The 12,985-nt window shown below is 41.9% G+C and overlaps 1 protein-coding gene across 1 annotated transcript in view; it reads right to left on the bottom strand.

Moving 5' to 3' along the window:
* The window catches only part of amph (amphiphysin), a 49,964-nt gene that overhangs the window by 24,515 nt on the left and 12,464 nt on the right, over nucleotides 1-12,985 (bottom strand). The window contains exons 2-7 of the mRNA XM_084057573.1: nucleotides 5,255-5,335; nucleotides 4,861-4,915; nucleotides 2,837-2,931; nucleotides 1,407-1,502; nucleotides 708-779; nucleotides 332-367 (exon numbers count right to left, since the gene is read on the bottom strand). Coding sequence (XP_083913699.1) covers nucleotides 332-367; nucleotides 708-779; nucleotides 1,407-1,502; nucleotides 2,837-2,931; nucleotides 4,861-4,915; nucleotides 5,255-5,335 — 435 coding nt within the window. The remainder of the gene's footprint in view (nucleotides 1-331; nucleotides 368-707; nucleotides 780-1,406; nucleotides 1,503-2,836; nucleotides 2,932-4,860; nucleotides 4,916-5,254; nucleotides 5,336-12,985) is intronic.

Raw genomic sequence — 12,985 nt, 5'->3', positions numbered from 1 at the left:
CCGAGGCGCAGGCGGTTAATGACTACCTCCCCATGCATTATCCCTTGCATAACACCCCATGACATTGACAAATTGATCACATATTGACCACTAATACATCTTATATTAAAATAAGTCGTCACGCTCAGTCAGCTCCACACATAGGCACATAATGGGGCAGAATGGGGCATGCCTATGGGCCATGTACTGATGACATGAGCGATCTCCATATATGGGCATATTGGTCGGATCGGCAGTACGACATAGGTGTGAGAAAACAATATTTCTTAAAGGACAGACAGACAGACAGACAGACAGACAGACAGACAGACAGACAGACAGACAGACGTACCTTTAACATCTTGCGGTCGTTTCTCATCCCAGATGCCTGCAGGTTTCATTCTATTGGTTAGTATTTATTTGTATACTGTATGTGTTTATTTATGAATAATTGCACTTGTATATTATACAGTTTGTTTATTCATGAATTGTTTTTTTTTGTTGTCCTGATGTTCTTCTGTCCTGATGCTCTGTCCTGATGTTCCTGCTTTGCGCCCACGTGCGCGCGTCTCTGTTTGTGTTTAATTTGTGTAACTGGTTGCAGCTTTGTGTTGCAATAAGCTGCAGCTGTTGATGCCGTGCTCATACATACGGACAAACACACTCAGTCACTTGTTGGCACTGGTTGGAGCGGCTGGCACCGCTCAAAAATGAAATATACTTACTACCTGCAGGGTTTCCATGTGGTGACGCGCGCTGTCGTAATCTATCAGCTTCCTGCTTCGCTTCGCCACTCGAATCTGACGGGAAAAACAATCATCAGTTGCACTTTATTCTTTCATAAACAACTTTGACCCATTAAGACCGGGAATGCATCAGTGGCATTTTAAGATTTCTTTGGCTATTCAAAAATAGCAGATCTACAAGCTCATAGCGCGGCACCGCGTGCCACGTAATGAGCTTGTAGATCTGCTATTTTTTTGGGGGAAAAAATGAGTTGGAAATCACTTTAAAAAATGTATATTCAAAGATTTGCACACATCTTCACGATTAAAAAAACAAAACAAGCTTGTAGATCTGCTATTTTTGAATAGCCAAAGAAATCTAAAAATGATGCGTTCCCGGTCTTAATGGGTTAAGATTATCAAATAGATTAGTACTGCAGAAAGCACCCGTTCAAAATGAGTTTGTAAAACGTAGAAATATACAGTATGCTACAATAATATAGAAACGTCAGTGTCTTTAAACCAGTTACCAGAGGTAACCTTGGAACTGCTGCTGACTTAAAATATGTTTTACATTATATATCCGTTCACTCTTGTTTACATCCCAAAGAAGAAGAAGAAGAAGAAGAAGAAGAAGAAGAAGAAGAAGAAGAAGAAGAAGAAGACAACAGCAACAACGACAACAACAACATGAACGAGTACCTTTAGGTCAGGGAACTGCAGGAGATATGCATCAAGGTTTAGCAATGTGGAGTCGATCAGTTTGTTATGGAAGTCTTCCCACAATGCATCACAGTCCTGAAGGAAACACAAAGTTTACACCAAACAATAAACACAGTTGTTCTTAGAGGCACCATTACTACAACAACAACAACAACAACAACAACAACAACTGTGTTACCATTACTACACCAACTGTGTTACCATTACTACAACAACTGTGTTACCATTACTACACCAACTGTGTTACCATTACTACAACAACTGTGTTACCATTACTACAACAACTGTGTTACCATTACTACAACAACTGTGTTACCATTACTACACCAACTGTGTTACCATTACTACATCAACTGTGTTACCATTACTACAACAACTGTGTGTGTAGCACAGTGGTTTCCACGACCCCCATAACTCTGAGAGTGTACAAATGGAACCAAATGGACCCTTACGGGTCCATTTGGTTCCATTTGTACACTCTCAGAGTTACACACCCCCATGAGGGTCCCTGGACCCCAACTGTAGACCCACTGGTGTTTCCAGTGGGCCAACATGTACAGTATCAGCACCCTGACTCTGTTTGACAAGAATGGAACAGAGCCTTCATTAGTATCATTGGTAACAGCTGTGAAGGAAGTGATAATATGGCTGCTGTGAATAGAGCCTATTACTACAACAACTGACTGCTTTAACACACCTTGACCTACCAGTAATAACAATGACTGTTCACACACTGACCTACCAGTAATAACAATGACTGTTCACACACTGACCTACCCAGTGATAACAATGACTGGTTAATAATTTAATGAGGTAGAGCTTGGGAAACGGAAGGTTCCAAGTTTGATCCCCGGCTCCCCCTGTGTTACTGTTGGAGTGTCCTTGAGAAAGACACTTAAAGGGGAATTTTGGACCACGGTTTTCTTACCTTTTCTATGATGTTATGATATCCTAGGATGAATGGTGCAGTAGAACATTTTCAGAACTCCATCCCGGGTCCGCCACAGCTAAAAACGTGCGCCAATAGGCCTTGCACTAGATTGCATATTTTGATAGCTTTTGTTGACCGAACACTATGCAACGTGATTGTCTTGAATGCGCCCCACCGGAAGTCTCGCTAGACGAGATTTAGACTTCCGTGCGTTTTTAGCTGTGGCGGACCCGGGAGGGAGTTATGATTTTTTTCTACTGTACCATTCATCCTGGGATATCACAATAACATCATAGAAAAGGTAAGAAAACCGTGGTCCAAAATTCCCCTTTAACCCCCAAATGCTCCCGATGAACAGGTTGGTGCCTTGCATGGTCTCCTCTGCCGTCAGTGTGTGAATGGGTGATTGAATGGGAGAATGAAGGGTAGGGTTAGGTTAGGCGTGGCGGTTAGGCCTAAGGTCGGGTTTCACACTGACCTTGCCTATTACCATGACGTCATCTTTCCCGTGCCAGTCCGGTTCATAGACTTCATGTAGAGATTCTGTCAGGTTGATGGAAGCCTGCTGCATTCCTACAGGACAAACGCAGTCAGTTTACTAGTTATATCGCTGTTGTCGGGCAGAAACCTTGTATCTCCAAGTTTAAAATGTGCATGTTTTTTTCCGTAAATGAATGCCCTACTTCAGGGGTCTTCAACAGGGGGTCCGGGACCCCTAGGGGGTCCTCAGAGTTACTACAGGAGGTCCGCCCAATCTTTGTATGATATGATTTTTTTTTTTTACATTAACCACTTGAACCCTAGCATCCCTTTTCTGAGGAGAACTTCAGCCAAAAAGTACCAGATCTACAAGCTCACAACGCCTCGCGATGCGAGGCGTTGTGAGCTTGTAGATCGGCTATTTTTGGCAAAGAGGTGTTTGGTGTAGAGGGAAAAAAGAGCAGACCAAGTAAACTAAAAAAGTTGAATCTGAAACGCAATTTTATACAGGGGTCCCTGCTTCATCTCTCTCTCAGCTAGGGGGTCCTTGGCCTGAAAACGTTGAAGACCCCTGCCCTACTTCATCACACAAAGAGTGTTGCACAAAAGTTGTAAAAATAGCCGATCTAAAATGCTTTAAGAATATCACACATAGTTACAGTTATGGCATCCTATCACACACAATATCACACAATTATCACACAATCAATCAACAATCTAAATCTAGAACTAGTCAGCTAAATGATTTGTATCTAAGACTACTCATTTACTTAAAGCAGTAGTTCACCCCAAAACATTACTTATTTTCTATCAATTACACACACCATGAAGCCTAGAATTCATGGAGATTTTTTTTTGATTTTTATCGCATTCCTGAGCCAATAATTTGATGACCGGCGGAGAGTCAATTGAGTCAGGGCTTCATAGGGTGTGTAATTGATAGAAAATAATGTTTTTTTTAAAACTGAACTACTCCTTTAATCTGGTAACACTTTAATTGAGCAGGCAAATTCATACACGTAATTAACACTCAATTAATGATGCCTTTTCAGATGCATATTTGAATGCACTTTTTAAGTTTAAAACGAGTAATGACCGTCTGGCCGTCATCTTGAGTTGGATAAAGAACGGAGCAGCCCAAGAGTGTCTCCCTAATGAATATCTGGTGCGAGTGGAGGACCGTGAGCTACGGGAATCCCACAGGTGAATAAAATCATGACTCATATACGGTATATTCATTCAAGGGCTTACGTTTGACAGATAGTCATTAAAATGTGACTTTTAGGGCCTTTTGCTATGAGAATACACACAAATTGATTGTTTGGCATCTAATGACAAACTATATCCTCATTATTACCACAGGCATGCTCTAAAAGTGTGAAAAACATATTTCATTAGGTCTGTAATTGTATTTATCATGAACTCATCATCAATTCCTGCTCCTCACCATTAATGATGAAGTCACTATGACTTAAACATGAGTAATATATCATTGGTTAAGCTGCTTAATACATGACTTCATATGGGACCAAATTATGGGCCATGCGTGGTGGGTTTGTAGATCTGCTTTTTCCGGTGGCTGCTATGCCCAGGACCAGTGGTGTCACGGAGGCCGCACGGAGCAGGACGGCGTGTGACCAGTAATTCTTTCACGCGCAAGGTACGGCACGGTACAGTGCACGCACGTAAAACATTTCCCATACAAACATGTTTCCTAATTTAAGGTAAAATAAAATGCGTGCGGTGTGTGCGTGCCGTGCGCGTGACGTCATTAAAATACCGTCCTGCCAGTAAAAAAAATCACCATGACACCGCTGCCCAGGACGAGTGCTCATCATGGGCAAGTAGGAGTAAGGGGAGGGTCGGTCATCGAGGCTATCAACTGTGCCATAACGTCCTTATGTAATGATATATTACACCTGGTTAACACGTGCATGCGTGTTGGTGTGTATTGTGTGTGCGTATTGTGTGTGTGCGTATTGCGCGTGCATAATGTGTGTGTGTGTGTGTGTGTGTGTGTACCTTTAATAGCAGCCATGTAGGCCTTCATCTCTCTCTGTAGTCTGGATCCTTCTGACTGGAGGAAACAATCACAGACGTACATCATAGATACAGTATATAATTGATATAAACACAGTTGCAAAAATAGCAGATCTACAATCTTTGCGAGCTTGTTTATTATTATTATTATTATTATTTAGGGTTTTCAAGGTGTCTATGCACGGAATGACCGTCCGTGCAATGTATACTAAGTTGTGTGAGATTGGGTTGCTCATACACATCTTAAAAGGTCAATTATATCCACACACCCACAACAAATATAATAATAGTACATCATTATTTTACAGCTCTGTTAGGGTTTATCATGTAAATCATATCTACAGTATATGAAAGAATTTGTGTCGGCTTTTATTACCTCCTGCCTCTTAAAGTTGACGACAACTTGTTCAAACTGCTCATCTTTAGTCTCATCGGCTTTGCCCAGCTTCTGCAATACCTGAAGACAGAAATGCACACATGAATGCACAGATAAACATAATGAATACCCCTGAAAACTTAAATACACAATCAACAACCACATAGAATAAAGCAGTTACTATTCACACATTATAGACTAAACTGCGCATTAAAGCGACACTATGTAACTTATTTTTTTTACGAATAAGACGGAATTGTGTCCAATCTGTATGGTAGTATCTTAATACAATATACACTTATACAATTGGGATGATTTTATTTCGTCTCCCTGCTTCTATTGAGACATTTATATTATGCCAAAGGTCATGTCTCATCTAGACACAGGATCTGACATGAATGTTGACGTGATGGTCAAGATTGAATGTATCCCCTGAGCAAGCAGGCGCGCTCTATTAACTCAATGGTACAAACGTCAGCACTTGCGTAGGAAACCAGGTTCAACTTAGGGGTAGAAGAGAAACTTTACACTCTCCTCTAACTATAGACGGGTTTCCTGTTTGTAAACATGAGAGGATGCTGCGCGCGCAAGAGAGGGATTTACATGCAATTTCTAAAGTGAGCCTATAGAGGGCGCTATTACCCGCAGCAGCTCTGGTCAAATGTCCATTCATAAAAGAAATGGTCTTCACCTGGTTTAATGAAAGTAGATTAAATTATGCAGTTTGTAATATCTTGTTTACTCAATAAAAATGATTTGTCGGAAGTTGGATATGTTTGTCCTTTATTTGTATATAATAGCAGCATTATGCCTATCTAACTCCCGAACACAACATCAGAGTGAACGGCGCTTCCGGGTTCGTTCTACCCCAAGCATGCGCAGATTGCGCATTCTGCTCTGTGATGACGTCGGGCGGAAACCCGTCTATAGACTAAACTGTTAATATCCACACATTAATAGAATGAACTGTCTACAGTACATCCACACATCAAGGATCAAGCTTGAGGAACCGAATATAACATGGCGCCACTTCTCCATTGAACTTCAATGCACGCGGGCCGCCATGCAGTGGTGGAAAAAGTACTCTAATGTTTTACTTAAAGGAGGAGTTCACCCAAAAATTGACTTATGTTCTATCAATTGCACACCTTATGAAGCCTTGAATCCATGGATTCTTTTTTGTTTTTGTCGCATTCCTAAGCTAATAATTTGATTCCCGTCTCCTACCGGCTAATGTATCCGGTAGGAGACACAAAGTAGATTATTTGTGTCATCAAATTATTGTCTTAGGAATGCCACAAAAACAAAAATAAATCCATGAAATCAAGGCTTCATGGGGTGTGTAATTGATAGAAAATAAGTAATTTTTTGGGTGAACTCCTCCTTTAAGTAAAAGTAGCAATACTGCAATGTAGAAGTACTTTACAAGTAGAAGTCCGGAATTCAAAATTGACTTGAGTAAAAGTACAAAAGTACAGACATCAACAAATGCACTTAAAGTACCAAAAGTAAAAGTACCAAAATGTTTGAAAATAGCAGATCTACAGCTTGTAGATCTGCTATTTTCAAATAGCCTAGGCCCTAGGTATAAAATAGGGCTAAAGTGGTTAATGTATGTTTTATAATATAACAATGTATATCTGCAAAGTAACTCGTAACTAAGGTTTTCAAATAATTGTAGTGGAGTAAAAGTACAATATTTGCTTCTGAGATGTAAGTGGAGTAGAAGTAAAAGTATAGACAATTGGAAATACTCCAGTAAAGTTAAAGTATACCTCAAAATTGTACTTAAGTACAGTACTTGAGTAAATGTACTTAGTTACTTTTCACCACTGTTAATATCCACACATTAACTATAGAATGAACTGCTTACAGTACGCCCACACATCAACTATCAAGCTTGACGAACCGAATATAACATGGCGCCACTTCTCCATTGAACTTCAATGGACGCGGCGCCGCCACGTCCTTCTACTGTCGCCCTATGTTACTTTGAACGCTGTGCTGGTTCTTGGTAGAACACATTGTTTACATCCACATAGCATTGTTCAGTGATCCAGACAGCAACCATCTGGCTTCCTGCCAAAAGCTTCAATCCTCTTACACTTGGATTCTAACCTTTAACACCGTACACACCGTACACACCGGTACACACACACACACACACACACACACACACACACACACACACACACACACACACACACACACCATTCACTACACCAATTACCGCACATACAACACACGCGACACCACTACCATACCTATGCCATACATAATGAATTAGGGCATTAACCAAAACGTTGACGCATCGACGTGTCGCGCCCGTCAGGCAAGTGAACAGAATGCGATCTGTAGGAGCTTTCTAGATCTGCTAATTTTGATGCTTTTGGGTGACGCTGTAGTATGATCAAGTATGGCATTAATTTACGAGAAAAAAAAATATATATATATGGAGATAAGAGGTTTCTGCCCGCCAGCAACGATATGTGTCATTATCCGATGTCGCTGGCTGCCATGGAATCTATAACATTAACATCGAAGCAAGAGCCGTGTATATGTTAAGTTAAGGGAGAGAGGATTGCTTTAGGCTATTCTATGAACTCCAGGTACTGTAGGTTTCATTTTCTCTTTATAAAAGGAAACTGTAGGTGATAAAGAGACGTGCACTGTAGGGAATCACACGACATTGGAACAGAAAGATGACTGTTCACTGCTGCTTCTTGTAGTAAGCTAGCTGTCTGTCTGTAATGAGAATGATGTCGCTCTCTGTCTGTCTGTCTGTCTGTAATGAGAATGATGTCGCTGTCTGTCTGTCTGTCTGTAATGAGAATGATGTCGCTGTCTGTCTGTAATGAGACTGATGTCTGTCTGTCTGTCTGTCTGTCTGTCTGTAATGAGAATGATGTTGCTGTCTGTCTGTCTGTAATGAGAATGATGTCGCTGTCTGTCTATCTGTAATGAGAATGATGTCGCTGTCTGTCTGTAATGAGACTGATGTCTGTCTGTCTGTCTGTCTGTCTGTCTGTCTGTCTGGCTGCTGCTCATTGTTGGACTGCAGTCTGTGGTTCACCGCCTTGCGTGCCATGATGTTGATGATGTCATCAACCGACACGTCTCACATGTTCGCCATCATGTTCACATCATGTTCACTATATATTCACTTGTTCTTTAGTCTACACCAAACCCCCTAGCACTCACCTCTTCACTTTCCACCTCAGCATGTATGTACTGTATGTATGTACTGTAGGGTTGTCCGATATTGGCTTTTTTACCGATATACCGATATTGTCCAACTCTTAATTACCGATACCGATATCAACCGATACCGATATATGCGGGGATTATTGTGATTAGGGTAAGCTCAAATTTCATATCACACACACCATATACAGTAAGAACTCCTGTAACCTATTTATAAAGCAAAAGAAAAAAAAAATGTTTTTTTTTTTTTTTTTTAAACCGATACCGATATTTTCCCGATATCAATTTTTATGCTAATATCGGCCGATAATATCGGGAGGCCGATAATATCGGACATCCCTAATGTACTGTATGTATGTGCGTGTGTGCGTGTGTGCGTGCGTGCGTGAGTATGTATGTGTGTAAATGGTAAAAATGGTAAATGGTGCATTTATATAGCGCTTTTATCCAAAGCGCTTCACTTAGATTGTGCATTACATTCACCCATTCACACACCGATGGCAGAGGAAACCATGCAAGGCACCAACCTGCTCATCAGGAGCAATTATGGGTTCAGCGTCTTGCTCAAGGACACCTCAACGCTAACTCTGGGGGAGGCCGGGATCGAACTGGGAACCTCGCGGAAACCATCCGGCCTATCTATCTATAGATATCCCATCTATCTATCTATCTATCTATCTATCTATCTATCTATCTATCTATCTATCTATCTATCTATCTATCTATCTATCTATCTATCTATCTATATATCTATCTATCTATCTGTAGCTTCATCACTTGGCTTTAACAGCTGATCTCTGTTCCAGTGAAACACAATCCAACAGCCAGCCTATCAACATTTAATGATCTGGCTGAGCCAATCAGCACACAGCAACGCTCGTTAGCAACGTACCACTCCTAGCTATGACATCGATGATGTCACCGCTGTCTGCCATCATACCTATATAGGTGCTGCTCTGTCCTCCTGTCGTTCAGGAATGATTCTTAAGACATGCCAAATAACTTCACCATGCATGCTAAATCAGGCTGTTTAGTTTCTAGTGTAAATGTAGCTCAGTGTGTGTGTGTGTGTGTGTGTGTGTGTGTGTGTGTGTGTGTGTGTGTGTGTGTGTGTGTGTGTGTGTGTGTGTGTGTGTGTGTGTGTGTGTGTGTGTGTGTGTGTGTGTGTCAGGGCTATGAACCGTGAATTGGTCCATTAACAGGGCACTACTTGTACTTTGCTGGATTCACTGCATTGGTAATCTGAGTTCCCAGAAGTTTTCGCCAGCTCTGGCGAGGAACTTCTGGGCCACAGCCCTGGTATTTGTGGGCGGGATGTACGTCACGCTCTGAATCTGAGCGGACACGCCTCTTACCGGTCTGAGAGCTGTGCAACTCATCTAAAAAGTCCGACGAGAGGCAAACAGCAGTACACAACAATGGCGGCCGAAATTTCTCAAGGGGAAATTGCTTCCCGTCGATCCTATTTAGATGCATCACCCACTGCATGTGGATCCCGCCCCCTTTTCTTCATTGGCTGTTGATTTGAATCACAACGCAGTGGCCGCGCCCCTGCTGTCCAAGCTCCGACGCTAACCCTCCCAGACTACTGCATTGGTAACAACAGGAGACATTAGAGTGGAAGCTGTAGCTTACGTATGTGGAACAGACAGAACTAAACATGCCGGAAGACAGAACCAGCCGGGAAACTGATTCGATTGTCCACCACCACCACCTCGTAATACGTGCCAACCTACACTGTATACATACGTGCCACCTCCACATACATAGTGCGTGCCACCTCCATTGTCAGCTGAATCGGAAAGCCCATTAAGACCTGAGGCCGATTCTTATTAATGTCTTTTAAATCCTAACAGTTTTCTGAAAAACGTATGTTTCTATATCAGTGGTGCTCAAACCTTTTCATGTCAAGGACCCCCAAAAATTATATGTATTTGGCCGCTGGCCCCCATCTCAAAATATGTTGTTCCAGGGACCCCCCAGAAGCAAAGATTTGGGTTAAAAATGTTCGCTTTAAAAGAATATATGTATATTAATTTGCACACATTTTCTCGATTTTTCAAAAATAGCAGATCTACAAGCTCGTAGCGGGGCACTCGGTGCCGCGCTATGATCTTGTAGATCTGCTATTTTTTAATAGCCAAAGTGTAAAACAATGCTTTTTTGGCTCAAATCAAAAAGTGACACAGATGCGTTCCAGGTCTTAATGGGTTAACCCATTATAAGCGGGAGAGCATCTGTGTCATTTTAGGATTTAGAACAGTGGTTCTCAAAAAAAGCAGATATACAAGCTCACAGCGCGTCTCTTCGTGCCGCGCTGCGAGCTTGCACATCTGCTATTTTTGTAATTTTTTGTCCATTCTGTGTTTTTAACACATATCTTCTCTTCTGGAGGTCCCTGGCACAAAACATTTTCAGAAGGGGGGAGGGGGGGGGGGGGTCTGAGGCCAAATACATATAATTTTGGGGGTCCTTGGCATGAAACAGTTTGAGAACTAATGATTCAGAAGGCATTTGTAGAATCTGCCTTGCAGGTTTTAAAGACGGGATGCCTCCTCCACCACCTTAGCACCACCCACCTGTCCTAGTCCCTCCTCCTCCTCATGCCCACACCTGTTGTGTTATGATCATTTTTACTATGTCACTAAACTAAAGGGCTGTTTTTCTATTGGCACGTTTGACCCTCAAGGGTTCAGCCTCCAGGTAGAAACTCAAAATAGTCAGATAAGTCATAAAACACCATAAAAACACCACCAGGGCGCTTAATGAAGTTCTATCAACCTCATAGACACATGTAAAAAACAGAAAAAGTGCAAAACCATGGCACCACCTCTTTAATGGGTCAATATGTTGGCATGTCACCCTGTGACACCTGTGTCACCTTCTGCTCGAGTCACTTGGAGAGCCACTGCTCCACAGGAAGGAACGGACAAATCAGGCTGTTCCTCCTGAGAAGGCTCAGGTCCTTCAGTGTGTGCAGCTGGATGCAGGCCAAGGGGACACCAACTAAACAACCTGCACAAGCTGCTGAGGAAGACTAGCTGTGTAGTCGCATGGGCTTTACAGTCAGGCTTCATTTTGACAACACATTTCGTTCTTATCTACGTAGTTAAAGAGGTGGTGCCATGGTTTTGCACTTTTTCTGTTTTTCATGTGTCTATGAGGTTGATAGAACTTCATTAAGCCCCCGGTGGTGTTTTTATGGTGTTTTATGTCTTCTCTGACTATTTTGAGTTTCTACCTGGAGGCTGAAACCTTGAGGGTCAAACGTGCCAATAGAGAAACAGCGCTTTAGTGACATAGTAAAAACATACCCCCTCATTATCATAACACAACAGGTGTGGGCATGAGGAGGAGGAGGGACTAGGACAGGTGGGTGGTGGAGGAGGTGCTAACCAGGTATACTTAATGAACTGGAGGCGTGTCCACATAAAAACTTAATTTAAACCATTTCTGTACACTTTTTAGAAAAAAAAATTCTTCCTCCTAGTATAACCATAATACCTGATGATTATGTTTTAAGGGGGGAAAAATCACTGAAAATCACGGCACCCCGTCTTTAAATCTATAGTTGCTCTTGTCGACAAAAAATCATTTTGGCAGGCCTTGATGGCATCGTAATGGCAGATTTTACACTTGGTTGCATGCTGAAAATAGTCGATCTACAAGCTTGTAGATCTGTTATTTTCAGAGTGCAACACCCGAGTGCAACCAAACATAAAATGACTTGTCTTTTAGTTCTACTGGATCTCTTTTCCACTAGTCCCTCCCTGTAACATTTTAGTCTAGTTTTTATTTGTTGATAAAACAAACTGTCAATATATGTAATCTTAGTTTTAGTCATAATAGAGTACCGAAGTCCAGATGTCACTCGTTCATCCCCTTTCTCTATATGGAGAATAACATTGGGTCATCTTAGAATCGTCTCATATAAGAATTGTGGTCCAAAAATAAACAAACTGTCTCGGCGATATTGTCAGGGAGGAGGTTCTGTATCGTTTATAATAGTCAGTCACTCATATTTGATACAGTCTGTTTCTGGCGAAAATGTAACTAATTTGGTGGAAGTAACATTATCGTTTTCTCACCGTCAGTCGATGCTTCATATCCATACGAGTCAATTCGCCGGGATCATTTGTTTATTTTTGGAACACAGTTCTTATTTGACGCGAAATTAAAGACGTCTATGGGAATTCAGAATGGGGCGGGGGGGGGGGGGGACCTCGAATCAATTATTTGTTTACCAACATTGAGACTGGACGCACAGGTGACTGTTTCAAACCTGTTGTTTTGGGGAGCGCTGGTTTAAGTTCATTCAACCTCCTCTTGTGTGTTGGCTAGTGAGGCGCGCCCTATTGCGAGACATAAATACTTCATCGCGCAACAGTATTGCGTGCTGAGAATAGCTGACATACAAGCTCACAACTGCGTCGCGGATGCGACCATTGTGAGCTTGGAGGCCTGCTATTCTCGCCGTGCAATACCGTAGCATACGGACGGAGCATAAATTAGGCTTGACGGGCTGCA

Source organism: Gymnoscopelus microlampas, assembly GCF_963454915.1.
Source record: "Gymnoscopelus microlampas genome assembly, chromosome: 5".
Classification (NCBI taxonomy): domain Eukaryota; kingdom Metazoa; phylum Chordata; class Actinopteri; order Myctophiformes; family Myctophidae; genus Gymnoscopelus; species Gymnoscopelus microlampas.
This window is presented reverse-complemented; position numbering and strand designations above follow the sequence as displayed.